The following is a 20,886-nucleotide window of genomic DNA, read 5'->3' as shown; positions in this document are numbered from 1 at the left end:
CAAAAAAAATCTGAGTGTGTCTGGCGGAATAATAATAATAATAATAATAATAATAATAATAATAATAATAAAACACTTACATAAATAAATAACGCCTATCACATTTTTTAAAATTGTCACTTTGCTGCCACATGGAAGTCACCTCATTATTTACAAACATTAAATGTGACCAGCGATCATCGACCTTTTCTAAAGTAAGTGCTACTTCTACACCACAGGTTAGTGTGAAGGGTTACCAGTTTGATTAGCATTTGTGGGGAAGAGATGAGCCAGTGGGGAACACCAGCGCTCTTGGGACCCTGACCCTGAAGTGGCTAAATGCCCGCAAGCCGGTGGGGAAGGAGGTGAGGTGCCCAGCACTCACTCCGTGACCCTCCTTAAACAATAATCAGGTGAGGGCCCAGCACCTTCAAAGGTTTTATTTGCAGAATATTCTGGCCGCCTGCGGTTTACAGACAATGGCTGTGGAGTGCAAAGAAGCAAGGGATTGACAATTAACATGTATGTCAGCAGAAGGACGGTACAGAAATTTACAGTGTTGCATCAGGACTTTCGGTTCTCGTAAAAAGATTCTTAGCTTGTATCAACTGGTGCATTCCTATGCCTAACTGATGACGTGTTGTGTTGCCAGATGCACAAATGATACACCTGGCTACAAAACACTGACATGAGAAAATTATAATTGCGTGATTAAATGTGGGCAGCAGTATACACACTTCAAAAATGACATTTTCTAAAATTGCGTTACAACACATATTTTTTCTTATTAGGGCTGGGTGGGGTTCTCTACTACATCGGGTTCACTCTAAAAATAAGAAGAAGAAAAAGAATGATGGTGTGAATGGCTGTTCGTCTCCGTCTGTGGTTTGCGGCGACATGGCAACCGGTACAGGATGCAATCTGCCTTTCACCTGAAGTCCGCCTGGATAGTCTTCAGCACTCTCTTGTGGCCCTGTTCCGGATCAATGATATTGAAATGGATGGATAAAAACAACAGCAATCATAAATTATAATAATTCTAACAATATTATTATTACTCAGATGGTCCAGGATGGTGACCCCTGATTTAGCGCATTATACAGTTGTGTTACTTTGACAATGTTCTGGCCATTTTTCGAAGCGACTGAGCTGAAGAAGACTGATAATCTATAGTGACTTTCTAATATGCGTTATCGTAGGTGCACAGATATTGGCTTTTCGACTGATTGCCTAAATATTAGAAAGTGCTCATTTTTTGTTTCATCTGTGAAAACTTGGTTTGCTGTTTAGCAAACATCATTGAAACTGCAAGAAAAAAAATCAATTGAATGATTGCGCAAACATTGGGCATAGCCAATAGAACAGTTTGGAATTTCCTGAAAAAAAGAGAAACCTCTGTGACCGCTTGACCTCACAATAGTCTTCTGATTCAGCAGCTTCAAAAGTGTCTTCCCAGAATAGCGGATGATCTTGAAGCACTCTTTTTTTTTTTTACTGAATCCTTTCTTCATTTTTCAGCGTCATGGCTCAATGTCCTTTTGGTATACAGCACAGCATTAAATTTCATGTGAATATAAAGTGAGCAGTTATCTCTTCTGAAGGTAAAATACATTCAGAAGAGATGTAGCTCGGCGCTGTAGGTGACGTCAGCCTCCGTTGAGCTGTCATTGCGGAGATGTTCACACTGTGGTAGCTGGACATTCAAATTCTTTCTACAATCTTTAAAAATCTCAACGTGATTCGCCCTCACCCATTTCCTGGTGCATGGAATAAAACATTTGTCATGACTAAAAGCCAAAGCTGATACTATCACATTTTCCTGCAAATTGAGACAACACTAAACAGATGCAATCAAAGTAAACAGCTCTTTCTAAAGTGCGTGACAATGTCACCTTTGGACAAAAGCGCACAGTGAAGGTCTGCAGCCGATGCATTTGCTACTATTCGACTCCCCTTGGATAGATGGTGGTGTGGTTGGAAATTTATGAGCTCCATTTGATGAAAGGAAACTTCCCGAGGCTAAGCGTAATGCCAAGAGTGATGTGGGATATTTGGCTCCCTTACTCGCTTAGGAGTTGGCATTTAACATGGGGCAATGGAGCCCGCTGCCTCTCAAGACAAATATCAAAGACATTCCACTGAATGCCAAATTCTCAAATCAATGCTGTGATGTGTGTGACTTTTAGTGATTAGTTCCAAAACATATCATAGGCCGACATTTATGATGCCATTCTACGCTGCAAAAAATGCTGGTTGGCTTTTCTCAATTTTATTGTGTCAAAAGGTTGCATGGAAATAACATCATAGGTGACTATTGAACTACTAGACAACCACTTGATAAAATTAATTTGAGTACATTCGAGAATGTGTTTTTTTTCAAGGAGGGTGAACAGAAATAAAGGTACCGTATTTTCCGTTGTATAAGGCAGACCCAAAAGCCTTGATTTACTTCAAAAGATGACCCTGTGCCTTATATGCAGATGCTGTCATGATCTGGTTGGCGACCAACGGGGGGCGCTGTCGGCCCCGCCTGCACAGGTGCTGGTCGTCCCGATCAGATTGGCGACCAGCGGGTAGCGACGTCAGCCCTGCCGGCAGCCTCGCAGGTGCTGGTCGTCATAATCAATGACACTTAAAAGGACACCTGGCACGATCATCCGGTGCCGATTCATTGTTTGTTTGCTGCTTGGTTGCAGCATGCATCGTGTACGTGTTTGTTTAACCTTGGCGGGCTTTTACTTTTGGTCTTCTTTTGCTACTTTGTATTTTTTTCCATTCAGATCATTTTGATGTTTTACATTTTGTTCCTGCTGACCTTTATTTTAATACAATTTTTCAAACAACCTCCTGCTCCCTCCTGCCTGCTTTTTGGGATCCGAACCCGCCATCACCACCTCGCAAAACGTGACAGATGCGCCTAATATGTGAAGTAATATTGAGCCACAACATGTCTGGTAACTGTTAGCAGCCACCGACTCCATTTCCCTCTTCCTGTCGAAGAAGTCGTGCATAACCCCAGCCTCTCCTATAGCGCCAGACAATAATAATAATAATAATAATAATAATAATAACAATAACAATAACAATAATAATAATACATTTTATTTCAAGCGCCTTTCAAAGCTCTCAAGGACACTTTAAAGTCACAGACAAGCATAGATACAATAATAAATAAAATACATTTACAAATAGAAACAGATAAAGCTACACAGAAAATGCAATTTTAAATAGGTGGTTTTTGAGATGGGATTTGAAGGTGGGAAAAGAAGCAATGTTACGAATGTTGGGAGGAAGTGAGTTCCAGAGTTTGTGGGACAGAGCGGCTGAAAGCTCTGTCCCCCATCGTGCTGAGACGGGCAGTCAATGTGGTGTGCCTTATATTTCGACTTTGATATATTTCCATATTATATTTGGAAAACGTTTTTAATTTATTGAAGGTGCGTCTTATACTCCATTGTGCTTTATACATCGGAAAATACGGTACTTCACGTTGCATCCAGCAATGGAGAGCAACAGGAAACAGCAATTTTACAAATATATCAGATTGTAACATGGGGAGTAGTCTGATAAAGCATAAAATGTCCAAATTTGTACTTTTTTTTGGTAATATCATAGTAGTTCATCAATGCGCTGGTGTTGCAGATTTTTCTCTTACTTTTGACCTCTCGTATCAACCTTCATGACCAAACTCAATTTCAGGAACTTTGTAATAAAATTACCAAGAACTAAAACCGATCAATTTTTGCCAAGTTGCAGTCAAAAGTTTGAAAACACCTTTAACTTCACAAAGTCTCAAACACACGAAAAGGTCCAGAAGTTCAAGTTTGAACTCAGTGAAGTGGAAGTCATTCCAGGTTATTCGAAGTTCTTATTCGAAGAGACTTTTTTTCACCATAAAACTCCATCAATGTTTTTCAAAGAATAAAAAAAAACTGAATGAAACTTTTGACTGATATTGTACAAGAAATGCGCTTGGAAATTTTCCACCATTTTTCCCCATTGAGCTGATCAACCACTGTATGGAGAGCAAGGGAACAATATGAAGTGCACAAAAAAAGAAGTGTATTCTTCACAGAGGAAATTGCAGTACGTGAATAAAATAATTGTTTTTTTTGTCACTTTATGGCGTAATTTATGCGGCTGATATCTGAGCAGGCTGACGGCATCATTCACATTTGCATCTCTAAATGAGTATCTCTTCTAGGTACGAGATCCGAGATGTGCATCTTGTGGAGGAGAGCGTTTTGGAGAGTCTGAAGATCAAATCTGACTTCCACAACTTCAAACCGCGACCTTTCAACATGCTGGAATTCTACGACCGTACTGGCCACGACATTCACGACATGCTGCTCTCTTGCCACTTCCACGGCAGCGAGTGCAGAGCTGATGACTTCAAAGTGGTACGTTTAGACACAATGAAACCCCCAATCGTGATGATTTTCCTGTTTGATTCTGGTAGTGAAGAAACTTTATTTTCACTGCATCGAGAATAATGAAAATTACTGAGGCAGCTCACAATTGTTCGCAGTTGAGTTAAAAAATGCATTAAATAATTTCTATCCGTCTATCTTTTCATTCACCCATCCTAACCACACAAAAAAAGGAAAAAAATCAACCAAAAGGTTTTTGTTCAGTGTAAACATCAACATTGTGAGCCTTTTGGTATTTTGGATCGGATTAGCCTTTATTAGTCTCGCAGAGGAGAAATTTACATTTCACAGCAGCAAAGTGAAGAAAGTAAGAAAAAAGGAAAGGATGAAGTCGAAAAACAAAATACAGCTGACATCTTCAAGTCAAAACAACAACAAAAAAACTGAATATACAAATGTACAATGTAAAAAAGTTACCTAATTTTCGATGACTCATAATTAAAGACCCATTCCCCTTTTCTCATTGCAATTGATCAAAGGGCATATTAACAACACATTTTAGTCATGAGGAACCGGAGTAGCTTTGAAGTACAGCATTATTGTAATTTTTTAATTGTATTTTTTTTTTAAAGATTTGAATTACAGCCTGAGAGGCATGAAAGTTGGATCGATGGCATTGATCTAGAATTACTTTAAAAGTTAGCTGCTTGACCTTTGTGTTGAGTAAAGATCTCGTCTCTTTCACTGCATATGGGTTGATGTTTGCAATGATTTTGCTGCACTTTTTCACGGCTACAACAAATACATTTACCAAAGTACATTCACGCGATGATAACATTCAGAGTGCTTGTATGTCTTGTTGATCTGATGTTGCTTTTTTTGCTGCCGAGTTAACTTGGCCCCAGCGATCTTGTGCAAATGTTTACAACTAACTTTTTTTTATATTTCCTGCGTTTGGCTCCTCTGCTTCATAGCAGAGTTCTGTATAATTAAGAAGTTGTGGAGAGTAGATGAATACAGTGCCCCCATGACCGAAAAGAGAAATGCCAGCGCTAGAGTGGAACTACAAGATCAAATGACAACAGTAGCAGCCGTAAAAGCTCAGCTGCCGTGCTTTTTGCACATTATTTTGAAATAGCTCAACACAAACAACTTTTTTTGTGTTTCAACAGTCTTTGTAGAAGTCTGGCATCTGTGAGGGAGGAAAAAAAGTGGTTGAGCCATTGAGGTCAAGCTTGACAGATGGTTGATGTTTTGGAACATTAGCATGTAACTAGGCATGGAAATGGTTGAGTGAGTGGATGAACATTCACTTCAGAAGTGAAGCTAACGGTGAAATCGGTGATTCAAGAATTCATTAAGTTTTTTTTTCACCAATTATACCATTGATACAAATGGAAATTCAGCAAAAAAAGCTGTCACGTATGAGATTTTTAAAAAATATATTTCGAGTGTAAAAAAAGCAATAGAGACATATTTTTGTAAACAGGCCCCCCACGTGCCTGGCATTAAAAACTGTTTCAATGCCATGGCAAGTCAACTTCACCATATTTGGGATAATGTTGTGCCTCACTGGGCAATTTGGCAAACAAGCTGGTATGTCCCCAGGAATTGGACTGCAGTCAGCATAAAAAGATGAGCATTTTCATTTTCCTGCCAGGACATATCTAGTTTAAATGTTTGTGAATTTTGTAGATGACGCTATGCCTCGCTAGGCATTGCAGCCAATTTAACTGAACAGCCCTGTTGCATCTGACAATTTATTAAACAAAGGTAGACTACAAATCAGACTAGCTAAAACCAGGGCTAGATGGTAGTGTCGTTGTTGTAATGTCATTTTGGTGAATTCAAAAAAGTCACAGGCTTCTGACCTCCACACAGTCCAAGTGACCCAATTGTGCGCCTTGACCTTGATTTTAAAGTGAATGAGCGGACCCGCTTTATGGGGCAGTGTTTTTTTTTAACTCATACACTGCCAAAGATGTTCAAAAATGTTTCCACTCCAGTGCCAGGGTTTGTCATTTTCAGTCAAATTGCAGGACCCACAGAATATTGGGTTTTGGAATACGTAAATATTCAATGCAGCGTACAAAACCTTACACTTTCTTCTTTTATCGGAAATAAATAATTAATTCCTAAATCTGGAGTAATATGAGGTGCAAGTGGGGGTGGCTGTAGAAAAGGCAAATGCTGACCCCTCGCGGGAGGGAAAATATTGCCAGAGGTCTGACGCTCCTCGTCATGCTTTTCAATTCTCGAATAAATCCAGGAATGGCAGTGAATGAGGTCATTTATGTCAGGGGTCCCCAACCTTTTTTCGCCACAGACCGGTTTAATGTCAGACAATATTTTCACGGACTGGCAGATAACAAAATAAAATGATATGACAGGCATGGAAACTGTTTTTTTCTTTCTTTTAAATATAATAATAAACTTGAATCCATTGTGTATTTTTATCCAACTTTATTAGCAGAGTCCCGGTAACATCGCGCCAACAACAACATATGTAACATAGTCTCTGCCTCTTAACGCTCAAAGGTCACCATGGTAATGTTTAAACGTGCCTTCAAAATAAGATACACCACAAAAACAAGTGCAAAGCGCATGAAAAAAAGTCACAACTGAATCAGTGGGACCCCTGAGCTTGTTTCTCTGAAACGAGACGGTCAATGGGAGACAATGACACCCGAAGTGTCTTGCTTATGTCCATTCTACTCCGTAGTTTTGTTTTGGTTGCGGTCACTGCAGAAAACCCTGCATGTCGGAAACTGCAACAGGGTTTTCAGTGGTGTTGTGGCGATTTCGCGGTATTCTGCCATCACTCTAAACCAGAACATCGGCAGAGTTGTTGTCTCAAATATACTTTTAAATCCGCCATCATTTGCGAACTCCAGCAGTTGTTCTTCCTCTCTCACAGGCATGCTGGATTCACCTGGTTTGATGGCAAATGCATTGCGGATACATTCCTTGTCATTTCGTGGGTCTTTTATGGCTGGGAAGTAGCGCTCGAACTCTTTTAATAGCAAAGACAGGTGCTCGTGCATCAGTGACGTGCGGTGAGGTTGATGGCTGGTGAGGCACTGACGTCATCACAGTCAGATTTACAAACATATGAACTCTACAGAGTAGCTTATTCACCCTTTGATTGGCAACAGTTAACGTGTTTTGTTTAAAATGTCATGTCAGCATTCTTTATATATACAAACTGTAGTATCGAAGAAAATAATTTAAAAAAACGTTATTATCGTGTTACCTTTACTTGTAAATGAAGTCCATGCGCCGCTCCTTCTGAAGAAAGGCATCGATAACATTTGTAGAAGCCTTCCTTATCTTTCTTCAGTTTTAAAAGTCTCTCTGTCTCAATGGAGATCACTGCCAGTGAAGAAAGTCGTCCTTGACCAGTCCTGTTGCGACTGTATGTTTCAGTCTTTTCAGTGCTGAGAATGACAATCTCATCTACTTCTACAGCAACAAATGGGGCTGCACCGATCTCCTTTTTAATGTCAATTCTAATGACATCACCAACTGCTTCAATTAAATCGTTCTGTATTCTGTTTGACAGGCCAGAAAATACAGTGGATGTCTCCAAATGTCTCGCTAGCCTGTCATCTTTCTCAGCGAAAGCATGTAATAGTTCATAGTTGCCACGATTAGCAGAGCCTTTACTTTCATCATTTCCACGAAATGCCAGCTGTTGTTTGGCAAGGAAGCAGGTGGCATTGATGAGATCTTTTAAAATCTCCCGGTTCTCCTTTACCTTAGCATTGTGGATGCTGATGTTGAGTCTTCGCTGTTCATCCAAAGCCAAGTCGATCGTGGACATCCCGAATGTTTTTAGCGCGATTTGACTTTGGATGTGCGCGGTGGACCTCTCATGTTTGATGAGGCTCCGTTGTAAATCTTTTTAGGTCGCAATATCCCATTTGAGTCCAGACATTGTCATAAGTTGAGAACAGAAGGCAGGAAAAGCAGAAAAGGCGGTTTCTTGCTGGACATCCACACAGCCAGCCTTTTCGTGTGTACCAGTCTGTCTGAAAAGAGCGAGTATTCTGTCACGTTGTCCGAAGCAAACCTTTTAGCTCCGGTGTTGGTCTTCCTTTAATTATTATCTCCTGCTTCGAGTGAAAGTCCAGTTTAGAAAATTCTTTCAATTTATATATGTAATCCTCCATTCTGAAAATGAGGCCAAGCAACACGAAAAAATGACTGGAGGGTTGCACTTTACTTGCTAACTGTTTACTGTAGCTTTCTGTCTCTAATTCTATTATTCTGCAGCCGTGGAGTCGCAAGTCTCTCTGGAATCACAAGTGCCCCCTGTCATGAGCCGGAAGAACTGTGTGCCTCACCTACGCACAGTTTTGACAAAAATAAAATAAAATAAACACTGTAGTACAGTGTTTATAATGCACAGTGACTGTACATTATATACACCAGCTAAACTGTAGAAATTTAGTTCATATACTAAACGTGTTTGAACGCTTTAACAGCGATATGCAGAGGGACAGCATCAATGTGGTGTCACTGCAGAGCAAGCCAGCAGAGTTAGCATAGTCATTGCGCAATCCATGGTGAGGCTCAGCCGGCTGCTGCCTCATCGCTCGTCTCTACTTAGTATTTGAACAGTAAATATGAAAATTCAGCGATTTTGAAAAAAATCCAAAAACGGTGAAGTTAAATGGACAAGAACTTTAAATTACAAATCACTAAATACGTCTGTGTAAGCTCTCAGTCGTACAGGAGTGGTCCAAATCACTAAATACATATAACAGTTTAGTTTTTCATTTGATATTTCCATGACAGGTTTCCATGATGCCTCCCCTAACTGCACGTCACTGTCGTGCATCAACTGGGGGTAATGAAGGCTCAGTCTCAGTCTCTTTCAAAAACCCCGCCAATGTTTGAAACATGTCAAATACACCGCTATTCACGCGCCGTCCCCACAAATCCAGTTTGGCTTTAAATGCAGCTACTTTATCACCCAACTTGAAGACAGTTGTCATTTTCCCCTGAAGTGACAGATTGTGTTCGTTGAGCAGGTTGAATATGTATGTCGCACAAGTCAGCGAGCTTCGCGAGCCATTCCAGCGTCACGGAAATGTGCTGCAAGCGGTGACTTTTCATTTTTCAAAATAAAACATAGTTCGGACTCAGATAATAAATAAAACGGAAATTATGTAAATTATTTATTCTTTCTTCGCGGTACCGGTCCGCGGCCCAGGGGTTGGGGACCCCTGATTAATGTTTATTCTTTTAAACACCAGGCGGCCTCAATGTTGCAACCTAACAATTTTTTAGATACATTTTGGGTAAAATTTGCTTATGCTACTTAGTTGTTTATTTTAACCTAATTATTTATGAACATGTTGTCCTATGTTCGAGCCCGGCAACACACTTTTCTTAACAATTGCAAGTGAACTATATGAACAAAGATCTAGGAACCGTGCAAAAGAATTATTGCAGCAAACCCTCGAATACTTTGAGGCATGCCAGTCCTTTTCATTGCCAATTTTAATCTTCATCAGCGGATACGTGATAAAAAGTCAAATTTGATTTATGTCTATTTGTACATCTTATCGCCTAGCAAGATATCACCATTTCAACTAAATAAATAAATGCACTTGTTTGATTTTACTGCAGTTTCAACTGGTGTAAATAGTTACTGTGTCACCCATCAAGGCAGAGGGGCTGTTCTTACGAAGACTGAGATGTAAAACGCAAAAGGTAAATACCGCAATACTCAAAATGTAGTGAAGAAACCAAGAATTTAATCCAGACAGCAGGTGTAAGGTTGGAGTTGTGGCACTGCAGAGTTTCCTCCTGCCTTTGCGCTCTGGCTGACTGCTCACAGGTCTTCAAATCTTAAGACTCATTAACCTTTTCTTCTCATTTGACACAAATTCAGGTGAAAAACATGCACATACACGAGCAGCCTGGCGAGTGTGATAAAACCATTCGAGTGGTCTTTGAAGAGAGCGCTGCTCTGCAAGGAATTCCATCTGGCCCGCAGAGGGAGAGAGTTGCTTCCCATGGAGCCGTTTGAGGCTTTTATTACAATCCAACTCCCTTTGTCCCTTGCCCAAATTTGCGTGGAGTTGTCAAGCATGCGCTCCCTTTCAAGATGCCTTTGATGCCATGCATTGGTAATCTGTTCATTGTTGTGCTTGCGTCGTGCTTCATGAAAGAGGAAAGAGGAGAAACCCAGCAGAGATTTCTTTATGCATAGATCAAAAGAAGGTGAAAAAGACATTTTAAAACATTAGCATTAAGAATTCTGAGTCTGAGATAGCTCGCCTTGCATATTAATCCCAGTCAGCGATTGCACCTTGAAGGTAGACCCCAAATCAAGTATGAAGTTCTAGTTTCAAATTGCGTCCCCCATGCATATTTATGACTAGCTTTAACTCATTCTTAGCAGGTGGTAAAGCACTTCACTCAGCTGTCTTACATGTGTAAATAGCCTCAGGTCTAGAGGATACCTGGGTCGGCCCAAAAGCGTCACAGGCAGGTAGCACAGTGAACGACGAGGAAGAGACGACACGAGTATAATTCTGAAGGTGTTGTTTTCCCTTCTGAAAAAAATTCCATGAGTCCATTTATATTGAAAGAGACCATCTTTCCAGTTTATTTTTGCAATTTTGACTCTGCTGAAAATGCTTTCAGTATGAATGCCGGTGGAGCATGCAACATGACGCGTTGCCGTTTTCCCATCACATTCTTGAGCTGAGCCGGCATGAGGTGAATCCAATGTAGCCTTGACGCAAAGACCAAATGTTGTTTGGTGCAATATAGTCAGTCACAATCAAAAATGCATTTTTTGAAATCAAACCAAAGGTTTAATTGCAGCACGTTATGTTTTTCTACACACTCTATTAGTTTGAGTGCTTTAGAGCTCCAAGTGTTTGGCCCTGGTCGAAATAATCTTCAAGCAATCGTTGTACTAAATTCATCCTGTCTACTTGATATCTAATTTAAAGCAGATTCTTTACTTACAGACAGTGTAGGTGTTCAAATGCCTGACAGGTTTCGGCATTACTCTGACGAAGGCGGAAGTAGACGCCGAAACATGTCAGGTATTTGAACACAGACACTGTCTGTAAGTAAAGAATCTGCTTTAAATTATAATCTTCAAGCGTTTTTTAGCCATCTCTGCCATTGCTTGGAGCCCGAAATGAACCGCAGTCCTTGGAGAGGTGGGGGAGGGGGGTCAACCGTAACATACATGCTTTTATTTCCTCAAGATTCAGTGGCTTGAAGGGACAGTTGGCGTGCAGCCCACCAACAGCACTGCCTGGCGGCTTGCGGGTCAGCACAGCTGCATTTCCTGGCCCATGAACATCCTAGCACACCTCGGCCGTTTTTCTTTTTTTTCTCCTCATTTTGTGCCCTCGTGCCCTCTTCCATCTTCAGTCGTGTTCTTTATTCCTACTTGGTCTATAGCCCTGTGCAGCGAATCCCTCACGTCAGCTCCCATGGGCATGACAATCCTCATTATGTTTTCATGTCAGGCTCTTCTCCGCCTTCTCTCCCTCATTCGCTCTCATGCCCTTCTCTTTGTTCTCTGCACTACTGCGACGTCCCCTTTTTTCAATTAGGAGTTAAGGGCTTTGCACGCTCGGAAAATAATTCAGAATTAATCCAGCCAGCCGTCAGTGCTTTTTTGGTACGGCTTTGCCTGTTCAGGGTTGTGCGGAGACCGAGTCCTTCTCGGCAGACGACACCGAGACAGGTTGAAAGCCAGTTCCAGAGATGGAAAACTTAGTCTGCAGCGAAATTCGACCATTTTACCGCACAACATCAATAACTTTACTCTTAAAAAAAGATATGAGGCAGCAAATCTTTGAAAGGGCATAATACATGTTCCCAGCATGCTCTGGTGATTAAACAAACGAACCCATATGACGGATTAAAGTCATTTGTGGCTGCCTGCTGAAGTGAAGTTTATTGCTGACCACCAAGAAAGAGTCATCATCAGCTGAAGCAACCACATTTCCGAAATCAGCAGGTGCAGAGTATTCTCGGGGCTCATAAAGGAAACTCATTTTATTCGCAAAAGTAGTCCGTCAGCAATGGGACTATTGAACGCCGCAGACGTTTAAATTTGACTTCACCAAGCGTATTTGAAAACAGCACCTCAGTCAAGACTGACGTGACTGCTTTCATTGATTTCTTTGCACCTGTTCATGAAACAAATATTGGTCTTCAAGTGTTCTTGGTGTGTTGACTGCCTCTGTGAAGTAACTGGACTGTTCAATATTTCAGCTTCAGTCCGTTGAGTCTTTGGACGTGACTTGTGGCAGCAAAGTAGCGTTTTATTTTCCAAGTCATTTGTTTTCAACAATATTCGAATGGGAAATTCAAACCTTTTGTCACCTGACACAAGATTTCCAAGTATAAACAGGGAATGGGCCTTTGCTGCCATAATACAATAGTTTGTTACAATTGAGAAAAAAAATGGAACACATGAATAACTAGACCTTTTTATAAAACATAATAAAGGATCTAGGGCCTCCTTTTATTGATGACCAATAAAAGCATGTCCAAATGAATCCTTCTGACACACAGTTCAGCAAAAGTACCATAAGTATAAATAGCCTTTCAGTTGCGGTTTTAGCCTGTGTCCTAAACCCGCTGGCCTGGACGAAATCACTCTATTCAATTTCCATTTGTGTGTAGGTTAGCACCAAGAGATGGATAGCACCAATGAGACTGCAAATGTCCCTATTGTGGGACCATTAAAGGTTTTCTGATTCTGATTCTATCTAAATACCCGGAGCGTTAAGAGCACCTCATTCGATTCCAACATCAATGCAACTACTGCTGCTTGAATTAAAAACAAATAAAGAAAACTGCTTTCTGTCACCTTGGCCTAACACTGAAAAATAACCTCAACTTCTGACTCCGTGCGAGGATTATCGACTCCTAAGCACCTCCTATTAACCAACCCAAACCATATGATTGTAAGAACCCAAAAATTATATCAGCTCATCCAGTTGTAGAAATCATATATGAAGGTGGTTGGGGAGCTTCAACGTTGTTCGGATAGCCGAAAATGAGGGACCACCGCTGGCCACTGCTCGACACACCAATGGCCTCAATCAAAAATGTTGACGGTATGAAAAATCATTCCATGTTGTTCAAAGGTGATCAGCCATGCAGCTTCTCCACGACTCCAGCTCGTTTCTAGATAGTCATGCTGCTCTGACCAAATTGGTGTGGGGTTGAGGGGGTGTTTTTTAAGGCATTTCGGAGCGAGCCATGCTGAAAATAGCGCAAGTGGTCTGCATTGCTCTGCCCATGCTTTATTTATCTTGAGGTTTAGCGCTGGTGACTTTGCAGGTCAGGGCTGTGTGTTTGCTTGCAGGAGGCTTCAGTGACACGCTGACTGCGGGAGAGCTGGATAACGCCACCATCCCAGCGAGTCACCTCATCTTAATATCAGCTGGAGAGTTCCAGATGACATAAGCGGCAGGATGATGCAGCGTAGCTAGCCTGATGAGCTTTTCCTGATTACACACGCTGAGTGTAACCAAGGTTAACACGTTGGTCTAAATTGCAATTATGCCAGGCTGTGTTTCAATCGTTCACTCAGTGCGAATGGGAGATCACTTTAATAACATGCAGCAACAAGCCGACGTCTAACAGAGTGGAAAGAATAAAGTTTTGTAACAGTAGAAAGGAAGAACATCGCTAGGGTTTTTAAAAATGGGCTCTCCAGTTAGCTGCGCAGGCACACATGCTGTTTTTTGTTTGGAATTTGGGCGAGGGAATGATAGCTTGCTGTGTTTTTTAGTGCAAACAAATCTGTGATTACTGTTACAAATCCTCCCCATGTGGAAAGGTGGCCTGGATTTTTTTCAGGGGACTCCGCAGCAGGAAGAGGGGAAGCCATTACAGTCAGAGAAAGCTGAAGACCAAATGTAGAAAGAAAGGAAGAGGCTGGATTTGGCTTCAGGCGCCTTATCCAGAGCAAAATATAATTAGGATTTGAATGGGAGGAGAAAGCAGCCCGCGATTAGGACAAAAACAGCTCTCTGCATGTTCATCTGACTCTGGTATCATGAAGCCTTGATTTTATTTGTGCAGGAAGTGGCATCCCTAAACCCGAGGTTACATGATATGTCAATGAGAGCGCTCAGTCGAAAGTTGGTGCGATTAAGATAACTTGGCAAGAGCTCTGCCTGCACACATCCTGGAACCAAAGTCACACGGACGAAACGTCACACGAGCCAGAGCCATCCACAACAACAACAGCAGCAGCCTCAACTGAGATTAGCTGACACGTTGATTACTATTTACTCGATGTGCCCTTTCACTTTTCTATCATACTCGGCCTGGCAATTTCTCTGTAATTACTGACTAACCGATAGTCTGGCTTGGCCTGCAGTCTGAGTTTGGCCTACTGTTATTTTGATTGTTGTCTCTGGTGGAAATTCAGACATGCCTAGAAAAATAACATGGTAGAAGCCATAGTTTACCGGTAGAAGTGTGCATATGTGTGTTTCTCTGTGCATTTGTGAGAGATTCACAGGTAATAGCACTTTATTTATGCCCACTGCACAGAATCACAATGAAAACCAGACACTTGGGACACATTTTCATGCTGTTAAAAATCAAAAGAAATTAGTTGACACGCAAAAACAAAAATGTGTTACTCTTTCCCAATGGTTTAAATTTAAATGGCATTGATACAAATGCGTACGTACGTGTACAGTCCAGTCTATAAATACCGAAAACTAAAGCCATGTGTGGCGCCTTACAGGCCGGTTTATGAAGTGTGGTCTCCATAACGCAGTCTCCATTTGTGCGCATAACGCAGTCTCCATTTGTGGTCTCCATAAAGCAGTCCTTTCTATGCACTGCAACCACATACTCACAGTCAACAAAGGGCAATGGCTCTCTTCACTCATAATGATGGGAAATGAAACCCATCAGTCATGCCGCTTTGCAGCTACGTGAGGAGAAAGCGGCGTTACCGCTTCAGGAGCGCTGTTCTGACTGCCACCCAGAGTAGAGGACATCACTCACGTTTAGCAGGCAGGCGGACACGTTTAGCAGTGGCAGGTCGAACTCGCTTTGCCGTCCCTGTTGGTCATCGCTTCGAAGCATCGATGAAAAGTGCAGCGGAACTGAGACCACGTCGTCTTTTCCTGCCCAGCTCTTTTTTAAGGAAGCAGAATACTGCTTATTATCCAGCTCCAGTCTTTGGCCTGTGCCACCTCTCCGGCTCCATTATCCCCGTGTGCTTGAGTAAGAGAGAATGGCATGGCACTCTGTCTAGAGAAACTAAAAAACAAGGATGAAAGAAATGCGTGTCAGATACCTGAGATGCCCTCATATTGTTGTTTTTCCTCTGACCTCTCTGATGACTCAGTAACTCTATTTTTTTGTTTTTAATGTTTCCAAGAAGCTATTCACTTCCAAGGTAAGTCAGAATGAAAAAGGAGCGATGCTACCAAATACTATTCAGCTGGGAACAATCTTCCTCACAACAGGGACAAAATATGAGTGCTGACACATTACAGGCTAAATGATTTATGGGTGAATTTGCATGCTGATGCTAAGTCACTTTGTCCAAATGCTTGAATTGAAATTTAGAACAGAGGACGCGGTTGCATAGGTTCAAAAGGTTGAGGGAGCTGAGTGATGGCAGTCTTAGTGTCAAAGACCTCCAACTGCCACTCTGCTGCAATTCTGCTTGAGTGGTGCCAAATCGGGCATATGAAGAACACAACATCAATAAAAATCAATTGCTATTCAAAAGTGTACAAATAGTCATCAAGAACTCAATCGCCCCTACTTTCAGGTCAAAGTTTACGAGTTCAGATTCAGGGTGAAATGAAGTGAACTTCTTCAAAGGCTTGAAATGAGTTGCCGACCACTCTGAGGCGCATGAGCCAACCTAATAAGAATTGTCATTGAGAGATTATTAAGAGGTTATATGAATGACTAGAGACAGTAACCTTCTTGGTAGTTCATTTAGCAATCACAGCGTTTGTCCTGATACTTGGAAATGACTTTCTCCTCATGATAAAGCTCCTGTTGCCTGGCATCGGGGGAGTGATTGGGCTCACCCAAGTGCGCTTCTCAAAGTTATCGCTGGCTTGTGTTGTCACCCCAGACACCTCATTAATGCCAGTGTTGTGGACGTGGAACCTTTGAGTGGCATTCACGATATAGCATGAAAAGACACACAAATGGCATGCAGACACTTCCTCGTGAGGCGCTTGCTTCCTCAAAAGCCACTGTGCCCAATTCACAGCTTTTTTGTCATGTTCATAAATTAGGATTTATTTCGTAAAAGTACAACATGAATTCTCAGGCGGGCTGGACCCTGATCCCTGAGGCTCCTGTTTCACACATATTTTGGATTTCTGCGTGTTTTGAGAGCTTATTCCCCGAGCCTTTTAAGTAACCAAGTCAGTTAGGACATGCTTTCTAACTGCTGTAACAACGTAGATGTGATTTTTAGCCTGAAAACATGCCTCACATCCTTCTGCGACACACTGAAGGCATACTCTGGCTGTGCGTCCTTTAAAGGTGTGCCTGAAAGTTCCTTGCTGTCCTACTTCTCTCAAGTACAGTGGTACCTCGGTTTACGAACATTTTGGCTTACGAACTTTTTGGTTTACGAACGTTAAATTTAAGAAAATTTCACCATGGCATACAAACTATTTTTCGAGATACGCACGGAGCGCCACAATGAGTGATGTGTCGTTCGCGAACGAGCCTGTTCTCCTAACAAGAAAATGTCAGCCGACTTGTTTTTGTCCTCTATTCCCCGCCCCCAGTCTTTGTTTAAAGCCACGTGATTGGTCAAAAACACAGCAGTGAGGGGGGGGGGGTTACAGAGCTGCAAACATTAAATAGATAAGCACACAACAGAGAGAGAGCGAAGACAACTCTGGTACTCACTTCCTCCCTACATTCGTAACATCGATTCTCTTCCCACCTTCAAATCCGATCTCAAAACCCACCCAATTAAAATTGCATTTTCTGTGAAGCTCTATCTCTTGCTTCTATTTGTAATTGTATTTTACTTATTGCATTCTATTGATAATTGTATTTCATTTATTATAGCATCTATGCTTGTCTGTGACTGTAAAGTGTCCTTGAGAGCTTTGAAAGGCGCTTAAAATAAAATGTATTATTATTATTATTATTGTTATTATTATCATTATCATTATTATTATTATTATTATTATTATTATTATTATTATTATTATTATTATTATTATAAAATGTATAGAAAACTGTGAAATTTGGACTCGTTTCAACTTTGATAACTCAAAGGCAGAGTGTAGAGTGCAAGGTTAAAATATTACATCAATCAGGCTCCACAAATAACCCGCACAAGCCATCTGTACACTTGATGCAAAAAGAAGAAGCAGAGCAAAACTTAAAAATAAATACATGGAAATTTGAAGAGGAAAATGACAGGGTGGACAAGTGATTACGACAGGGAGGAGAAACAAAATCGAGAATGTGTCTTCAAATCAATCAAAAGATGTTGATTCATAAGGAAACAAAGAAAGACACTGAGGGGGTTGCAAGAAAACTGATAAGGGTGACCCAAGATTCAACGGGAAGCTGCACCTGGGCCTCTTTCACACACCACGTGAGTCATGTTGCCCCGCGGCTCGTTGCCATCCTAATTCATTCATCAGTTTGCATCAATGGCCATCAAGATGCCATTCCTTTAAGTATCCGAATGTTTAGAAGGGACATCACTATCACCACGGAAATCTCTCCAAAGGGGGTTCAAATTGAACATGCGGTTCTACCCGGTTAGCGCTCCACCGATTCGCCTCATAATGAAAAAACAAAACACATTTGAAAGCCAGCCCTGCTTTGATATTTCCTCATAAAGATCCATCATATGAAATCAGTCCCACCTCAACCCAGACACAGCTAAACTCTTTCCGTAGCGCCACTCGGGTGATGAATCATAGAGGTCGTCCCAAAATACACCCAAGAGTCCTCTCTCGCTCAAGTAGGCCTACACTGTGAGAATGTTGCATGCAGCAAGTTCAGACTGCGTGCATTTCAAAGTTTGGCACATCTGAGTTGCCCTTGTGCATCTTTGCAAGGTGTGTTTATTTTTAGGTTATTTTATTTATTTATTTATTAAGGTCTGTCACATGCTACCATGTCTGTTTTGTCTATTGCAGACATTGTGGGTGACTTAATCAGATGGCTTTCTTCCTAATGTAGGCTGATAGTTATAATGGACAACACTCAATGTTAAAATACTTAGTCCACGGCATGTTCAATAAATCAAATTTGAGCTCATTCAGTCTGTGCACTTCAAAGACGACTCGGCGAAAAAATGACTATAACCTGATCTTCTTTCATGATGTGGCTGAAGTTGCTATTGTTTAGAGCAGGGAAGCTATGGCTCGCGAGCCGTATATGGCTCTTTTGATGATTGCATCTGGCTCGTCGATAAAACTAAATACACATTCTCACTTTTTCACTGTTCATTTCCTGTTTGGGTGGCAGTTGGCGGAAAGCGCAATTTCAGTTGGATGATACTGGCCGTTCACGTTGAAACAGGTAAACGGCCCTTTTAAATAAGCCCGACAAATAAAAAAATAAATGACAAATATCGTTCACTTCAGGTTGGAGTTGACCGGAAGATTCACCTTTGTGGAGAGAAAAGGTTCTGATTCTAATTTGCAATGAAACAATACCATCAACAAAACAGTCGGATGTCAGTGGAATTTTGACAAGACCCATGCTAATGTTAGCATCAATATACTTCTGCGAGACACAGCAGAAAGCAAGTGTGGAAGCTAATGAGCCGTGTGCAGGCTAGTTAGCAGTAACTTCGCATATGGACCCGGCAAGTTGACTTTCATTCCGACCGTTTGGCTGTATTTTTACCAATCATGAGGAACGGAAAACCATTCATGTTAATGGTGATTAAAAGTTATTTTACATAATATAATCTGACATCTCGTTGAAAAATTGCTGCTCGTGCGCGCGTACTGAGAAGCATTTCTAAATATTTTACTTTTATGGCTCTCTTAGTCAAAAAGGTTCCCGACCCCTGGTTTAGAGTCTGAGTAAATGATGGAAAGAGTAGGTCTGTCTCTCCAGTCTCAGAGTTCCAGAGTTCAAATCAGGTATGTGGTTGGTGGATGCGAGTCAGTTTTGGCCAATTCATTTTCTCATTCTGCATTCCCTTGATTCTACCTTTCTATTGTCAAACATGCAGTATAGATAACTCACACAGACATTTAAACTGAATTTCAATTGAAATAGGGTGAAGCCACAAAGGTAAAAAACAATCCCTTCTCAGATGCCACGGTCTGCTTTGAAGTTCTTCAACGTGGGCAAAATGATCATCATCATCATCTTTTTATTGTGGATCAAAATGAAAGCAAACATTTTGTTTCCAGTTGCAGAAATCGGTAGACTGAATGTCTAAAGAAAAGCAGTGATTCACGTGTTTGTGGGTATCGGCAACAGAATTTGAAGACTAATTGAATTTGTCGCTTGCCTCAGGTGTAGACAGTGTTGGTTCAGTTTCTTTTCGGACCGTTTAAATGTGAGGTTGTCTGTCGACTGACTGGCAAGTAGCCCAGAATTCATCTCCTTTGGCACACAAGGTTGAATGGAGAGAATGTCATCAGTGGCTATTATTCCTTTTTGTTGCAGTTATGTGGGTTCTGACATTTTTTTTTTGGGGGGGGGGGGGGGATTGCCTAATGAGGAGCAGTACTGATCCCACTATGTATATTTTGAATGTAATCAAATTGAAGTTGAAGGTTTTTTTTTTCATATTTTCATAGTGTGCGTGCAATTGCATTTGACTCAGATTTTGTTTCTTTCCATAAAATTTCTTTCATAACTTTGCTACTGTGAAATGTAAATTTCTCCACTGCGAGACTAATAAAGGCAAATCCAATCCAATCCAAAAGCAGCAGTCTTTCAAACATTTTTATGCCACTGACCCTTTTCACATATTTTGAAGAATAAGATTTGATCACAAGTCCAATTTTTTCCCTCCCATACATTTGCATTTATTGTACTCGAGAAATGATTTGGTGCACTGCTTTTTACCAGTGTTCTATTTTTTCCAACCACCATGGCATTCCAACACATGAACTGGTTAAGAGATGATTTGTTGTCTAAATCTCCCCATCACCCTTGAGAAAATCATATTTTAATCCTAGTTAACCCCAACTGTCTGCCACCAAGAATGTTGTCAGACATAATAAGGGGATGTATTGCCTCTGTGACTGACCCCGAGGCTGTTTATCCCTCGATGTTTACTCAGCTGTGCCTGACAGGGGTTCACTGCACAGTGGAAGTGCAGCACAAAGAGCCATTGCGGTGCCTGCGTCTGTCTTCCTGGCATTTTCTTCACAGCTGAGCTGGCGCAGGAATTTTGTAAACATGCCTGTGTAGCACGAATGGACATGGAGGAGATTAGTGGATGGGCAGTGAAAGATGCACAGCAAAAGACTAGCAAGTCAAGGCAACCAAGAGGAAACGGAAAGCCTTGGAGGGTGACGTGGTGACCCTGTGACAT

The 20,886-nt window shown here is 41.3% G+C and overlaps 1 protein-coding gene across 1 annotated transcript in view; it reads left to right on the top strand.

The window, feature by feature from the left end:
* Positions 1 to 20,886, top strand: part of LOC148903034 (acid-sensing ion channel 1-like) — a 40,431-nt gene that overhangs the window by 497 nt on the left and 19,048 nt on the right. Inside the window, exon 2 of the mRNA XM_088995149.1 lies at positions 4,184 to 4,379. Coding sequence (XP_088851275.1) covers positions 4,184 to 4,379 — 196 coding nt within the window. The remainder of the gene's footprint in view (positions 1 to 4,183; positions 4,380 to 20,886) is intronic.

This window comes from Hippocampus bargibanti, linkage group LG01 (assembly GCF_051943395.1).
Source record: "Hippocampus bargibanti isolate YZ-2025 linkage group LG01, ASM5194339v1, whole genome shotgun sequence".
NCBI classification, from domain to species: domain Eukaryota; kingdom Metazoa; phylum Chordata; class Actinopteri; order Syngnathiformes; family Syngnathidae; genus Hippocampus; species Hippocampus bargibanti.
Note: the sequence above shows the minus strand (reverse complement) of the source record. Positions and strands in the feature narration are given on the sequence as shown.